Raw genomic sequence first — 17612 nt, 5'->3', positions numbered from 1 at the left:
CAGTAAGAAATAGAGGACTAAGCAACAATGCTATGGACGTTGTACTTCTTGAGACTCAAATAACAGTTCGTCCAGATACACCGGTTTACAACGAAGTAACACGTGATCAACTGGTTACAGCAATTTCATCAAATACGGATGCAATTCCAACCATTGACAGAACTGCTTCTGGCTATTTCATGGACTTTGATACATTTTCCGAGGATCCCAGCGAGCCTGAAACGACGCCAGCACAAAACTTTCAAAGAACAGGCAACAGACTTTTTTCATCTACAGGAAAAGACTTATCTGGTTTCACCATGGATTGAACTATGGATTGTTTTGGGAAAATTCTTCTTTCTACTTTGGTTATCTCTGGCAATAACTCTGGGTATGCTGATTAATGGAAGATATATTCAAATGGGCACAGCAAGTAAAACAGTGAACGTACTTCTCCAGCCACACAAATCATCCCATCGTGAAGCAAGAGACTTGTCAGCAGTGAACATCACAGCAATTCCTATACCTGATGGTATAGTTTGGGACAAAACCGAATATGATATTTTTGGCCCGTCGGAGCTTTTGAAGATTCTACATTTATTTAAAATTTCATTAAGTGACAATATTACCTCCAGTACCTTTTCTGATGATTGGGACTTCGAGACTGTTAATAATATGATGTCTGATCTAGAGATGTCAACTGCATTTACTAATAACCAATATTTACAAGGTTCATCAGACTATGAACAACTGTATTGTTATAACCACTATGGTCATCATTTCTTGTATAAATCTGCAACACCTAGAAATGTATTTATGAATAACCAATGGGAACATTGTCCTACGCCACCAAAGGGTAGCTCGAAAACATTTGCAATGAAATATCCATATTTTTCAGGGTTCAATATCTCGAATGCAGAGACGTTTTACTTTAAGAATGTCAATAACACAGGAATGAAAACCATGTTAACGAATACCAAACAGATTTATTCTACAGCCTTTATTGCCCAACTGTCTAGACAGGGTTACGACGTTTGGAAAGACAACATCGAGACAAAAACCGTCTGGGGTACTAAAGATTGGCAAGTACAGGGAATAGAAGCTTTGTTTAGAGCCTGTATCATCCTGAGCAACTTATGTTTTTGAACGACACTGCCCAACAAACATCATGCCTTGGAATTGCCAAGATAAAAAATATGAACATTCCGTCTATACCTGCACCTACAAGTGAAAGCACTACACAGGGGGAGGTCGACGTACATACTATTTTGAAACATAAGAGATCAGATCCTGAATGGAAAAAATGGTTGCTCTGGCCCTTAGACCCAAACAACTGTCAAGATAGATTCCTGAACAAGACACAAGGTTTTACCTTTCATATGCCAGACCCACGTTATGTCCAAAGACAGCATCCGGGGATAGTAACAACTTACAGTGTAGGGAAACCTTGCCTTGATTGGCTACAGAAAGCTACACTAGAGGATGTGAAACAACACTTAACTTTACTTCAAGAAGGCGCAGACCTTAGGGAATTCCTGCTAGGACCAAGAGAATCGCGTCAAAAATGTTTCATATATGCCGGTATCTACGCTGCTTATAATGAAGCACGGAAGATCACCCAAGCAGAGACTGCAGAACGAATACGAGAAATTGATCGTATTAATTTGGAGAAATCTCTCTCTGTAGTAGACAATGGGTTAACGACTGTCGTCCAGGATATATTCTTTGGACAGCATTGTATCCTCTGTCAGTCATAGCTACGTTCTATCATGCTATTAGGCTGGACGCTTCAAAACCTGCGTTCTTGCGTGCCTTGGCGTTTAATTAATACTACGTCACTGTTTGCAGAATTTAATCCCACTGATAGAAAGATCAAACTGGCTCAAAGGGGAGCAGACTATACGGTGCTGAGCATTGAAAAACTGGAGAAATTACCATTCACAGTGGCAGAAAAACCAGCTACTGAGTGGATCATACATAGCAAGATTACTCTGCCTGTTACAACTTTCCATTTTCAGTATTGCCTAAAAAATATACCAGCAGGCAAATATGAAAGGTTGGGTAAAGAATACATCAAGACATACTGGGATTTACCTTACACACACAGATGTTGGAGTGGGGACGTGAAGTGTTTCTTAGCGGTGAAAACTGTGAACACGCACTAAGCGGTTCTCTCCTTTGTCAGGGTATTAATTTACATGGGGCCTGTGACAGTTCCACTACAAACTTATCCTGCCACCTGCACGGTTCACCGGCAGCAGTGATTAATCCAATCTATGGTCAACTTTCAAATGGGAGCTACATTATGTTGAATGATCACAGCTGTTGTGGCATGCTGCCAGGAATCCCATATCTGGTAACGGTTACATCCAGGGTCACTTGCTGTATGCAAGTCTTGTTTCCTCAAATAGACATAGCCAGGGAGTCGCCTTTATGGCCTTCACTGAATATCTCTTCTATACGAGTTGATACTCTAGGCAGAATGAAAGCTATTCTTTTACAAAAAACTGTGCCTTTGACCTCTGCCAAAGAAACCTATGATCTCCAAGTCACAAGGACTTCTGCGGAGATGCATATCCTTTTGTACACAAACTGCCCTGTGCATTTCTCAGAAATGTTAGGTCGTATCGTAAACATGTCTGATACGAGCGGTTTTGTACATGTATTTAAGAACGTGTGTGCAGGACTGTTAGCACCTTCTAAAGCAGTCCTCTGAATTTTTCCAAACTTCGTGCACTCTGTTTGGCGGACTGCCGCTCCTTTTAGCACTCGTTGCAGGGATACAATATTTGCTCCTACTGCTATGATATGGCAAGCCAAATCACCAGCGACACCCAGTTCACCATGGAAAGAACTCAATTGGTGATGAAGTGTCGTGAGCGCATCGTCCAAATTCTGGGTTTACCTCATCTGCGAGAATTAAACACCACTTGGTTTCTGTCATTCAGAACAATCATGCAAGATTCCATCTTACCTGTTCTACGCTGCCTGCTATGCGGTGAAGAATGCGTGCTGGACATTTGTCTGACACTCCCATCAGTCATGCCTACGGATATCGATATTCTGCTGGACCTGATAACGGCCCATGCTATGTGTTGTCCCCAGCGGCTACCAATCCGGATGGCGGCATTCATTGAGATCTCACAGACGCAACATGCTACTGCTGAGGTACGAGAGGAAACACCAGGCGCGCAGGTAACATCCAATCCGGACATTACCGATGCTTCCCATGCTGAAGGCTATAGTTCGCATCTATGTGCTGTTGATCTTCTACACGAGGTATTCCAACTCTCACCCACAACGGTAGACGACTTGTTGTCTACAGGATTAGAACATTTTATTTTTTCTCCATCCCCAAACACTGACTCTTGTTTCAAGCACATAGTGTTCTGGAGAGACTCTGAATTTGGCCTTCATTCTTTTTCAAACGGAATACTGACTTTTGAACCTTTTTTTTTTTTCTCTTCCCCGTCCCAAAATTGTATTTTCCATTTTTTGGCACAGTAATCTGCTTATAGTAGAACTATTCATAGAGAACAGAATTCTTTGATAACACTTCCAGGGACAGTATGCCACCTTGTCATGAATAACAATTTGACTTGTGTAACCTGATATGAAATGGTTTCGGTCCCTTTTTTTTCTGTATTTACGAGCCATTTCATCACATGTATATATTTTGGTTCATTCATTTAGCATTCCAATGTGATCCTATGCTTAGAATGGAACATTGCCTTTAATATGTACAACACCTTATGCATAGCAATGGTTTTGTAATGTACTTTTAGAACATATGTTTTTAGCTTATTTTAGCAAACCCATGCGATACTCTGTTTTAAGGTATGTTTAGAACGTTTAGGATTTAGTAACGTCGTTCATACGAAACTGGAGTAGGTGTTGTGTGCAGATTTAGATTCCGTATATAGGTTTCCCAATTTATGCCCTTATATAGGTACAATTCACATTGCCCTTATTTGGACATAGAAATCCGCCCCTAATTTAGACATTGTCCGTACAAACCAAATACAGGCATGGTCACCTACATCTGTCATCCACGTCACAACGAATTCTTGGAAAACCAGACCCTTAAGCCTTTAGGAATTTCCCTCAGCTTGAATATTGATTTCTCCAAGAACTCTTTAAGTATGCATGAACATCTATTCCTTAGGGGTTCATTCATGACGTTCCTCTGCCCGACTTTTACGTCAATACTGGCATTCTTAGACACCTTCAAGGTATAAATATACCAGCACTTGCCCTGGCAAATTGCGGTTCCCGGAGGATTTGATCCAACCCAGACTACACGGTTCGCCATGGCAAGTTCGGAAGGAGATCGAGTTCCAGCCTGATGCACTGACCTGACGCTGCCATCCCCCTCGCAGAGAATCCAGCTCCAGTGCTCTCTGACTTCCCTCGCGGGGGGGGGGGTTAGACTATCGAGTCCAGAAAAGAGATTCTAACCTCTCTCATTCTAAGGTATGGAGCTGACTAGAACTTAGAGAAACTTTTGTCAACTCTTGGCTAAACTAAAATATAGCTAGTTATACTTTAGAAATGGCACCTACTTCAAACCTCGTACTGCACTTAGGTTAGGTACACTGGGGTAGAACAATTTAGAAGCATCAGATGAGTATCACATTTTAGCTTATGTTGTTTATGTATGTATTTTGATTAATATATGTCATAGCTGCAAACCATGCTATTGCAGTATTATTTTATCTTACTGCTAACCTCGTACATATTGTACTTCACAGTCTGTCTTACGACTGTAGCAATTCATATCTCTTGCATGAGAAATAAGACTGTTCAATAAACCCTTTTATTTAAAAGCCTGTCTCACTATTTCTGTGAAAGGAAGCATGCACGATTGACTGAGTGAAACTTATCTATTGTTTCCACGGTTCTGAGATCGTTCCAATTCTAAAAGGAAACAAAGTTGTCATGTTTATGCGGTTGTCAGAGACTAATCCCTTCTTGTATATTCGAGAAGTTTCTAGTGACCTTCAAGTTAACTGGCACACACAAGTAATTAAGTTTAATATACTCGGTAGAGACATACTGACCTTTAGTCCTATGTCAAATCTATAGTGTGTGTTTTTCCAATACGCAGAGCCTATCAGGGATATAGGAACTACACTACAGCTCTTTATGGAGTTTATATGGGGGTACACAATGTATCTTGAATTACAATCATGCTTCAAATTCCATATCTAGATCTCCCTGAAACCAAAATATCCTAGATTTAAGATATATATCATAATTTCATGAAAGTTAGCCTGCCAAAATTCCCTCTGTGTCCTACACTGAGCGAATATGTACACAGTAAGCCAGTGATAACTACACTCAAACGAAAACGATGCAGGGGCACCCCATTCATGTAACGTCTTGTGAGTATAATGTAAATCCTATCACCTTAAAGTGTTGTAATTTAAGACTAAAATTCATTACCCGTCGCCACCTCTTTATACCCCGCCTCAGGACTGATACCATGACCATATCCACAATCTCACCCTATGAAGCCACTATGTATTTAATTCCATAGTGAGTAAAATTGTCAATAATTATGGCTATAAACATAGAATACAAGGTTGTAATAGTACCTGCCTTCTTTTCCATCAACAGGGAGAGCTTCTACGTTAATAACCCCAAACTGATGAGCCCCCGAAAAACCTAGATTTGTAGAGATTTTAAAAACTCAAATCTGGAATGCCAAATTCCTGAAGTTTATCACTGTAGCAAGTAGTATACAGTCCATATAAAGCTGGCGCACATGTTGCACTGTCGATCTGCACCAGACTGTGCACCTGCAATCCCCCAAAAATCTTTGAGAGGCTAGGAGTATCCCCGAGTAGTGTATACTTCGTGTATTTAGAGACACCAAACAATGTAAGCCACACCTTCCATGTAATCGCAAAGACAGTCAGTCTCAAATTGCACTTTTCTAAAGTAGTATGGTTCTAAAAGCCACAATAATCCATAGTTCTTTATTTGCCATCAATTCCGATAGTCTGAGCCCCAAACCCCCCCCCTCCCCCCCCCCCAAAACAATAATCTTTGAAAACCGGTAGGAACTACACACCAAATGTAACTATCGAATAGCCTGCCTAGGATTTCTATACCCAGATATAGAACTAACGATAGGAGAACAGAAGCAAATAAAAAATGAGGGAGTCTGTAAAGGGACAGCACCAAATTATGACAAGGATGTGTGTATCATTTTAATTTTACTGCATTGTTCAGTAAACCAAGCTGGACTCTATCCCATTTGTACGAGGGATATTTTCAAGAGGTGCACATAAATGAACATGAGCATACTACATCAGGACTGATCAGAACCATAGGATACACAGCAGGCAGACCGAAGGGCTTTATAATTATACCCCATATGCATCCAAGTAGTTAACCTCAAAGTTTAACATGTGCGCACTTACATGTGTGTGTTAAGAAAGTTCCTAGACACCACCCCTAAAAGTCTGCTTCAATTTCAATCGCTTGTAAGGCACAGACAGGATTCACCAAAAAGATAGCAATACAATTTACATAGGCAGTAAGCTTCTATTCACATCCATTAAGGATTACATGAACAAAGGCCTAAACTGCATCAAACATCTGAACATCACAAAACAGAGTACAATAAGCAGGGGTGACAGCGGGCATCCCGAACCACTGCCAGGATTTTCTAAATCATTAAGATTGTAACTAGAAGCGAATAATATGGGAAAGTGGATTTTAGTCCAACAAACAAATCTGATTCCAACAGTTTGGGCTATAGTCCCTTTTCGCCAAAGTAATCCATAAAAAGAGCCAGGAGTCCTTGTTGATGACCTTCTGTGCATCCACAGGATCAGCCTGATTTTACTGACAGGAATGGCCACCATATCAACAACAGTGATAGCCATATTCATATGGGATATTTTATCCTTCCCAGGGATGAACCATGCTTGCCCTCCAAATTGGAGGGTTACAAATTCTTTAGTAGCCACGTTGCCCTGTGTAACTGTGAAGCTGAGAGGCGTACAAGGACCACTGTCTTAAGGATGTCACAGACAATGCTTAGTGGAGAATAGCCCAAATTTGTCTTGATAAATGCACGTAATGCTCACCAGTAGTTTAACTGGCAATAGCTCATCTGTCTTAGTACTCTTGGTCAACGTATAGCTCCCACACATTATAGCTACCCCATGACAGACACCCTCTGAGTGGTAGGTGAAAATTGGCTAACATACATGTAGAAGAACCCCATGATCTCTATATGGAAAACAGTTCAACTACCTGCAGATCATCTGATTTTTAATGAGTTATGGCAGCCCTCAGTTTCAAGGTAAGGATTAAACCCCTCACCTTCTATGTTACTACACAGGTTGGGGTTATGTCAGAAGAGTGTCCCTGAAGAGCAAATTATTTTCAATCACAAGTGTAAAACTTGGGAGTGTCTCTACATTTTGGAATTTTTGTTGACCCTATTATCCAGAACAGAGAGGGCAAACTCAACTGTCTCAATCACTATATGTACTACCTAGAACATGGCAAAAGTCCACTCTAACACGAGGGCACACACCTGTGATACAAATTGGTATGAACTTTCAACCTGTATTGTAAAAAGCTCCCAGAGGAGAATATTTCCTATATATATCAATCTGCCACAAGGTTTACCATTCCACTTAGAACCCCTAGATATTTAAAGCAGAAATCAGTGATGTTCAAATCTAGATGCCCTTGAACACCCCCAATACATTAACTAACAATAGCGATTAACTGCTGTAGCAGCCTTTCAAAGCAACATTTCAGTATCCCGCTGCTGGACACAGAAGTGACAAGCACCCAGAAGGGAGCTAGTGTAAGTAAGAGACGTGGCCGGTGGACGGACATAGTACTGCAAAAGTACTTCAAGGAGCCAGGGCAGTTGTCCATTGAAAGTATGCTTTGTCATTTGGACAAAGAGGACTTACTAGTGGAAGTTTGTGGGGACAGTAGGCACCAATGCAAGAACTGCTATGTAACCCCATGGAGCCTGTACCAGTCAGCAAAGCTGCAACGATTGGGAATTCTTCATTTTATAAGTGCTGTTCCTCCCTACTCTAAGCAGACTCAATTCAACATTGTTCAAACTTTAGATTAGGATCTTAGGCACCCCCACCTTCCAGATCCATACACTGCTGTTTAAAATATTCTTGTTGAAAACTTCACTGCTTACAGTGCACAGAAGCTCATAGCAGCCTTCACAGTATGTCAAACATACTTAAATAAAAGTTAGTGTGTGTCACAGTGCCGCCATCTTGAAGAGGGGATGGAAAAGAAGAATCGTTACTTTTTGCCTGGGTATGTGGTGGAATTTGCTTCAGTTTACAACCAGTGTGTAGGAGGTGCCCCAGTACAAATGACAGTTGGAAGTAAGTCTACTCAGGAAGTAGAGATTTACCTTTTCTTTAAAAATGTCAGTGGTCCTTTAATAATAGGACTACTAGATCTGGTTTCATTTTGTGCTATGAAATCGGTCTATCAATGTTTACCACTGCCTATGTCATGGCCATTAATGTTTTTCATATCAGAAGAAGCTCTCTATGCTGTACTCTCACTCTTGGTTATCTTAAAATGTTTCAATTCTTGTTTCAATTCCAGCTCACTCTCTTGCATTACAGCTTGCCCCCCTTCAACTCACCTCCTTCCAAGTCAAGATGAAGTTCGCAAGTCAGACAAGTAATGAGCAGCCAATCAGGGGTCAGTCTCAGTCCCTGCTCTGCACCTGAAGCAGCAATAGACAGGTCAGACTGGACCCAACTCCCAAGAATGCCAGATACAGACTGTACCATCACCTTCACCGCTCCAACTCTTACAGTAGCCTTGCACCAGGTGATAGACAGCGGTGCCATATTGAAGAAGGGTTGGGAATAATTTAGTTTAAATCCTCAAGCAGCTGTCTTCAGGCGGCTGCCACTTTTCTCAGCCCTTCAAACCCTACTCCTTTCCACCACTGCTCAATTCAAAGAAAAATGCCCTCACATTATTTCAGAATGCTTTCAAAGTACGGGATTGTTTGCATATGCATTTTCAGGCAAAAATATTACAAGTATTTCTGCAACAAAAGATTTTGATGGATAGATAAAATTATTTAGGAAACAATTATTACTTATATCAACCTAAATCGTTTTTCACAAATTAGTAGGTAGACAAGATTAAGATACACTTACTCCGACCGTCTTCGAGCTTCCAGTCCATCTGGCAAAAACAGTTTTATAGTGGACACTATACACCCATGAGTCACTGCAGGAGGGGAAAAATGATGTACAAAAATCCATGAGTCCCACAAGATGTTTTCTATTTCACCAATATCAAAACATTTACCATGGTCCTTATCAGTGGAATTCATATTAGTAGTACAGCACAAAACAAGTCCGATGAGAAATATGGTGGTATTCACGATAAGGCGATTAAGCAGGCAAAAGCTTTCAGGCAATCGAGAAAGAATGAAATAAAATCGAAAAAACAGATTTACTACACTTGATCCATGTTAAAAGGTACACTCACAAGATGCAGCATATTATTATCGCGGTTAGTGTTAATTTATTTAACCCTTTTTAATTAGAAATTTGATGTAATTAACTTACACTTAATACACACAATATTAATCATTTTCTGCCAACACACATTATGTACAGCACTCCATTCCTCCCTAGCTAGGTTTTCTCTATATAATTACCAAACACATAAATACAAACTAGCAAGAAGATGGTGTTGCAGCGCATTACAAAGTTAAATTAAATAACATTGGATATATATTTGATAAAATGATTTTACACACACATTGGAAACACGAATGGAAGGACAAGTATAAAGTAAGCCTCATTTTAGATGGCTTGCACCATGTCCTTGCAACGTTTACATGGGCACAGTTCAAGCTAAATTTAACTGTGAAGGTTAATTGTTTGCCAATTAACAGCTTACCAGATGCTAATAGAACATTCTGGTACTAGTGTTACCTGGCTATTAAGATCAGCAAATTTTGGCAAAAGTTTAATATATATTATCTTTCTGCATACTAAATTGTGCAGTACTACTCTAAAGCATTTGCTATAACTGGAACAAATCTACTGTGTTTTTCCACTGTAAACCATATCACAGTTGTAATACAGATGGAGAACACTTATCTTTAACCATGGTAACAATTGCTTAACTTGAGTGAATGGAAAATCAAAACTTTGAGTTAGTGGACAAAGCACGTTCCCAGAAGCCTCTGTTGATTTCTATAGTCTGGGATTGCATCTAGCTGAATAGAAGCTAGCGTCAATGAGTATGTAGAAGAACAACACACCCACATTGTGAAGTAGGGGTGGGATTATGGAATGGCTATTTTGCATACTTGTTGCACTGTGACAACTTCATCTATAGGAATATAACAACATTAAGCATGGAGAGAGAAATATACATGTGTTATGTTGTATATTGTGAGACAAGGCAGCAGAGTGCTGTACAGGATCAAGCATATAGTCAAGGAGAGAATTGGAGGGGGGGGGGTAACTGGTTTGGGTAGCAAAAGTTTACTTTTAATGAACTGTAATGCAGTATTCTTTTAAGAGGCAAGTCTTCAACTCCTTCCTACACTGGAGCAGTGTTAGGACGGACCTGAAGGAGACATGGATGAAGTTCCAGATCCCAGTGGCATAGATGTAAAAGGCCTGCTGTCTTGTTTTTTAAATTTTTTTACACTTCTTAGTCTCCAGTCTGAAGGTATCCTACCTGCCGGTGTGTCAAAAGATGTGGGTGTTGTTTGCAAGATATGTGCAGGTGCTGGCTCTGGTGGCTTTGTAAATGGAGTTGGTTTTGAAGATAGTGCATGCCGGCAGGAGGAGACAATGGAATACCATGAAGATGGGGTTATGTATTCATATTCTTTCAGGCCCTGAATGAGACATGCTATGAAACAGACAGCCAATGTAAAATCTGTGACCCCACAGAGCAGGGTATTACCACCAGCCACAAGAGAGTATGAGGGCTTGAGTAGCAGTACTATTTTGTACTTCTTGTTTTTGGCAAATAAAAAGAAGTCAGCCTTGGTAGCGTAGCTACTGAACTGTATGAGGCACAGGCGATGTTTGATATGTTGGCTGTCTGAAGTGGAGGTAACTTTCAAGAAGAGCAGCATATCAGCACTGTGGGGAGCTTTTATGTCATCTGTAAGCAGAGACCTAAGAGGCACCATGAAAGGGTTGAAGATTACAGGAGACAGTATGTAGCCCTGAGGGACTCTGCAGGTGACAGGGATTTTTTAGGACCAGGAGGTGCCCATGTGAAGGAACTGGTGTCAGTTGTAAAGAAAGGAGGAAGGTTACTGAAGGACGTTACCGGTGAATCCCATTCACAGCTCCAGAAAATAGATGAAGATGGGATGGTAAACTGTCATACGCAGATGAAAGATCTAGCAATATGCAGAAGCAGGGGTCATCTTCATCTGCGGCCAGAAGCACTTCATGTACAATGAGTATGTTAGTGGTCTGCAGAGGATCGGAAGCCAGACTGGTAGTCATGCAGAAGATTGTTAGTCGCTATTTGATCTTGGAGTTGAGCGCAGACTGCTTTTTCGATGCTCTTGCAGATGAAGGTTAGGTGAGTGATGGGCGAGCACTTGACAAGGTCAAATGCATTTAAAGTAGGTTTTTTTAGGTTTAGGAGGGAGGATCTGTATTGAGAGCTTCTGGGAAGATGCCTTGAGTAGGAGAGGTGTTGACTAGGGAGTAGGAGTGAGAGCTCTGATGAAGGATGAGAGTAAGACATTATCTTCGTAGGAAGTGGCGTTTAGCAAGTCAGCTAAATATGCGAGAAATAGGGATGACCGTTGCAGGAGTCTTTGAGAATAGGTGGGTGTAATAGGAGAAGCAGGCTTGGTGTTGTTCATGTGCGGTCTATCTGCAATTTTTTTAAATTGAAAAAACGCTGGTCTGTGGATGGTGGGATAGGAGGGCAGGTAGGGAATTGATGCAGTGCTCAATCGTCTTGAAGAGCATTCAGCTTCTGTTAATGGCTTCACTGATTGTGTTGGTATAGTACTTTGCTTAGGCTGGTGTGATAACCATGGATTTATCATCGAAGTACCATCAACATAAGTTACATCCATCGTCATGTGATTTGCGCTAACCAACTTAAAAGCATGTCATTCGATTTGGCATCTGCCAGTGCCGTGATTCAATGAACAATTAATATTTTATTTGATGGTATACCATGTATTAGTTACTTTCAAGATGACATATTGATGCAAGGAAATACAGAGGTTTAACATGATAAATTAAACAAGGTCTTGACAATATTACAATAGGAGGGCTTAACTGTCAAGGCCAAGAGTGAGGAATAAAAGTGGATAGTGTCACTTGCATAAGACATAACATAGACAGGACAGGAGTTATAGCAAAGGACAAACTGGTTAACAATATGGAAAAGGCTAGAAGAGGACTAAGGTATAGGCCAAAAGAGCATGTTTTTTCTGTTTCTTCTTCCTTTCCCTATGATATGTTGAAGGATAATAGATCGCGAGAGCCTCAGTTCAGTCCAACATATGTATGGTTGCTCAGACTACTTCCCCGCACCGACATGTATGCAGCAGATAGCACTGCACACATGTGAACAATCTGATGTGTATGGACCATCTGAGACATAGAAGTATAGAGAAAAACAAACAGAATATAAGTATATGAGCTACTATGCTGGACGCAAGGGAAATTTAATGAGATGATGCTATCTATTGTTAAAAACAGATTTTGAAAAAACAACCTACTAAAGGCTGAAATTCCTGATAAAGGGGAAATGAGGGCATTTCTGGAAGCTGTCGTATTTCAATTGAAATTCACAAAACCACATTCTGTCAAAACGATGTTCATGCTCAAAAAAAAAAAAAAAAAACAATTTGCATACAATGAATTAAGTCCATTAAAATTTGACAATTTTGAGGATGAAATCACGACTATTCAGCCACGGTGTGAATGTTAAACTATACTGATAACTGATGCGACTGATTTTGTTTAGGTGCGGTGCCAAGTCAAATACTAGGTAATATTAGCGTTTATTAGTGATTGATCATAAATGTTGCATTACATACATTAAACGATACTCTAAGACATTATTCAGTGACAGAAAGAGACAATGGTTGTTTTATGGGGTGTAAGATATTTCATCACATATGTATGGGGAATACCATTTAAAGTCCTGCAATGATCACAAACCTTTGGTACATTTATTGACTACAAAAGTATTAGGGCATGCATCACAACGAACTGCAGATGGCATCGTATACAGATTAATTTAATTATGTAGTTAAATTTGCTGAAGGGAAAGATAATGGATATGCAAACAGTTTACTGAGAATTAAGATGTGAAATCGACATGAATATGGCCCCAACATGGAACAAGCAGAGGATGACGGTCGGTTGGCTCCGCAGAGTTAGGAGCAATTACTGAATATGAATAAAATTGGGCAAACAAAGATTTTTTTTGTAACATATTTTTATTGGCATTTTCAGGTTTATTGTAATATAGATCAGATAAAATCATTCAATCCATGAGATTGCTTATTACAGTATCCAATATCCCCCATAATTAATCATGTGTACAATGGTTGCTAGATACACAAGTTGTAAACCCTATGGGTCCTGGTAGTGAATATGCCACGTGAACTGGGGTAAAATACAGGAAGAACTAGGGGTTGGGTATGGAAAATCGCGTCCGGGCTCTCTTATCTGCCACTGGGTTAAGCGTGTGTGTGTGTACCGTGTCAATATCTTACAGCTGAGCTGACGTTTACACCAGGCCGGCAGAAGTGCCGACACACGTCACGAGGTTGCTCGCGACGCAATCGGGCCCCCAGAGTAGGGAGGGTTTAGTCGATCACTGACGAAGGCTGTGTTGGTAAGGCTGTTCGTGTAGGTGTGCCCCCGTGTGAGTCCTCGCCAGGGGTCAATTGCTTAAAGCGATTCAATAACATGGCCCAGTCCATTGAAATGGGATGTTTGCGGGTGCCCTTTCCCTCCTCCTCCCGTAATGTGTCCTCCTCTGCCGCCGCCCATTTGTATGTCGCTCCCACCCAAGCTGCTAGCGGGGGACCAGTGGGAGTACGCCAGTGCATAGCAATACTGCGTTTAGCTAACAACACCGCTAGGGTATAAAAACGGGTCTGCACTTTGTGTTGTTTATGTGTTCGAGCGATACCTAGTGCGCTGGCCTCCCATGTGTTCAAAGACTTGATCCCTGTGAGGTCCTGTAGGGCAGTATGAATGTGCTGCCAAAAAGAACTGATTGTGGGGCAGCTCCAGAACATGTGTTGGAAATCTGCGTCCTGTGATTGGCATCTGGGGCAGAGGAACTCAGTGTCCGGGTAGAAGCGCTGGAGACGTGCTGGTGTCAGGTAAGCTCTATGGAGGATATAAAATTGTATATTCTTGAAGCGTGCATTTCTGGACACCTTCTTATGATATTCTAGGGCTCTTTCCCATTCCTTCTCGTGCAATGAACGTCCGATTTCCTCCTCCCAGATGGCACGTAGGGACACCAGTGGTTTATTGGTGAGCTCCCGTATGGCTTTGTAGAGCCATGTGGTTAGGTGTCTACCCACTCCCATATGTAGAATCGTGTGGATGACTGGATGTGTGGGTGGCTCCCCCCTCGAGAGGTCATGGTGCGGTCGATAACTATCTAACAGTTGGCGGTGAAGCAGGAATTGGCCCGGGGGGAGATCGTAGTCTGCCATGAGGTTTTGGAATGGCCTAAGCTGTCCGTCTTCAAAGAGGGACTCCATCTCGGTGATACCGCAAGAAGTCCATGTGGTGAGCATGTTATTTGTGTACTGATGTTCGCGTTTGGGCCACCCGATTAATGGGAATAGAGGGGAATACAAGGGTATCTCTGATGACATGCGATGTATTCGTTGCATGCACCTCCGTGCCTCTACGACCTGCAGGGGATAGGTACGCTTCGGTTTGGTGCCCGGAAGCAATAACCGACGGACTTCCGCAAGGGATACCCGTCCCGTCAAGGTGTGCGTCTCCAGCGTATACCAGTCCGCCGTCCAGTGGGAGAGCCACTGTAGTTGTGCCGCCAAAAAGTAGGTCTCGAAGGATGGAGCACCCAGGCCACCCTGCGTGGTGGGTAATTGCAGTTTTTTCAGTGCTATTCTGTGTCTAGCAGAACCCCAGATCAACGCACTGAGAATTGAGTCCAGATCCTGAAAGAAGGTTCTAGGCGGAATCACTGGGAGGTTGGTGAAATAGTATAATAATCGTGGGACTATTATCATTTTGGCTAATGCTATCCGGCCTATCGGGGCCAGTGGGAGGCTTTTCCAAAATCTGACTGCGGCTCTAATGCCTGCCAGCGCCCTACAATGATTACCCTCAAAAATATCAGTGGGGGAATGATAAAGGCGGATCCCGAGGTACCGGGGCGCTTCCGTGCTGCAAGGCACTCCCCGGTCACCCAACCGGACCTCCCGAGGGGGCAGATTCGGGTGTAGCGGGTATATGGTGGACTTATCCCAATTCACCTGTAATCCAGAGGCTGCCGCGAATTCAGTGAGTGTCACCCAAAGGGAGGTCAGATCTTCCTCGATGTCTCGCACGTATATTAACAGATCGTCCGCGTACATGGAAACGCTATGTGTTGTGTCCGCTATGGGAATGCCCCAGCGCTCTCCCTCCTGGCGCAGCCGTACGGCCAGGGGCTCGACAGCTAGGGCAAATAGTAAGGGGGACAGCGGGCAGCCCTGTCTAGTGCCCCTCCGGACCGTGAATTCTGCCGATATGTACCGGCCCAGGCGAACCCGTGAGATGAGATTCGTGTTTAAGAGTTGTGTGTACGCGAGGAGAGTGGGGCCAAGGCCCGCCCGCGGTAGAACCGCGAAAAGATACTGCCACGTGAGGGTATCGAATGCTTTCTCGAGGTCCAGGAGGAGACAGGCAGACCGGGGGTATGTCCCTTGTACTTGGTCTTGAACGTGAAATATGCGACGTATGTTCTGGGAGGTGCGTCTACCTGGAATAAATCCGCATTGGTCCTGATGAACCAGGTGGCATATAACTTGTGCGTATCTGTCCGCCAATATCTTTCCGAGGAGTTTGCAATCAGCGGAAAGGAGCGATATAGGGCGGTAGGAGGCCATTTGCTGCGGATCGCGATGTGGCTTTAGAAAAGTCACGATCACTGATTCACGCAAGGATCTCGGTAGTTCCCCCTTTTCAAGCGCTACCGCGAACATCTCCACCAATCGGGGGACCAAACATGTAGAAAAAGTTGTATAATATTCGAGCGGAAGCCCGTCTAAACCCGGCGCCTTGTTGTGAGCCAGGGCGCGTAAGGCTTGGGTCACATCAGTCGCTGTTATCGGCAATTCTAGGGCCTCCCTATCTGTCCTTGTGACTGTTGGGAGGGTCAGGGGGTCCAGGAAACTATCCACCGTGTCCCGCGAGGTAGGGGTTGGACCCTCATAAGTTTTCGCATAATAGCCCTGAAACGCCCCCAAAATCTCAGTCTGGGAGCACACCAGTGTACCCTGGGCGTCCAGGATCTCTGTGATGGGCTTTACATCTGTATCTTGCTTGGCTAGCCAAGCTAGTAATGTGCCCGTTTTGTCTCTGTCTTTATGCATCCGAGCGGCATACGATCTGAAGTTGTATCGGCGGAGATCCGCACAGGCGGATTGATAATCTGTTTTGGCCCTGGCTAAGCGTTGTGTCCCCTCTTCGGATGTGGTGTCCTGTTTAGTGACTTCGGCGAGGTGTAGCTCAGCCGTGTTAAGTGCCAGTTCCAACGTGCGCTTGACCCCCGCAATTTGTTTTATGCATTCTCCTCGGGCCACTACCTTAAATGTGTCCCATTCCACTAATGTTGAGGAAGCTGTGCCTGCATTGTGTGTAAAGTAACCTAGAATGCTATGTTCCTGTTCGTGTCGAAAGACGTGATCAGAGAGGCAGTCTCGCGGTAAGCGCCAGGTGGGCACGGGAGGGTGTGGGGGCCTCCAGCTAAGTCGTAGGATATGGGCATTAGGCAAACAAAGATGATGAAGAATTGAATATCTTGGCTAAATTTATTTGTGATTATTTTGGCCAAAGAGTTTCTAGGGCTTAGAGAGTTTTAAATATATTATGCAAGTGTTAAGTGAGGATATTTGGGGAATATAGAGGGGCAATAAGTTAATCCCTCCTAGGAAATAGAAGTTGAAAATAATCGAAGGCACACGGGTGAGAGTAGGACTAAAAACAAATGAGTTATTTTGGTCGCCACCTAGGACTGCCCCTGCTGGGATTTGTGGACTTCTCGCCTCTGTGTCCCCCCATCGCTGTTGCTCTTGCCGTGTCCCCCCCCCCCCTCCCGCCGCCGCGCTTGAGATTCCCGTGGCTGCAGTGTGGAGGGAGGGCGAGAGAGGACTACAGCACCCAGGCTCCCTGGTTCCTGTGGCCTGGAAGCAGCGTCACTTCTCCAGCGCCCGGAGGCGCTTTAAATTCAACTCCACACCCGGTGGAGCGGGTGTGATTCTGCCGCCACCTAGGACTGCCCCTGCTGGGATTTGTGGACTTCTCGCCTCTGTGTCCCGCCATCGCTGTTGCTCTTGCCGTGTCCCCCCACCCTCCCGCCGCCGCGCTTGAGATTCCCGTGGCTGCAGT

At 43.2% G+C, this 17612-nt stretch overlaps 1 protein-coding gene across 10 annotated transcripts in view; it reads right to left on the bottom strand.

Annotated features, from left to right (window-relative positions):
- The window catches only part of SLMAP (sarcolemma associated protein), a 1011035-nt gene that overhangs the window by 752869 nt on the left and 240554 nt on the right, over nucleotides 1-17612 (bottom strand). For all 10 annotated transcript variants that reach the window (XM_085624675.1, XM_085624673.1, XM_085624676.1 and 7 more), the window contains exon 3: nucleotides 9165-9237. In XM_085624675.1, the coding sequence (XP_085480801.1) occupies nucleotides 9165-9237 (73 nt within the window). The remainder of the gene's footprint in view (nucleotides 1-9164; nucleotides 9238-17612) is intronic.

This window comes from Triturus cristatus, chromosome 9, assembly GCF_964204655.1.
Source record: "Triturus cristatus chromosome 9, aTriCri1.1, whole genome shotgun sequence".
NCBI classification, from domain to species: domain Eukaryota; kingdom Metazoa; phylum Chordata; class Amphibia; order Caudata; family Salamandridae; genus Triturus; species Triturus cristatus.
Note: the sequence above shows the minus strand (reverse complement) of the source record. Positions and strands in the feature narration are given on the sequence as shown.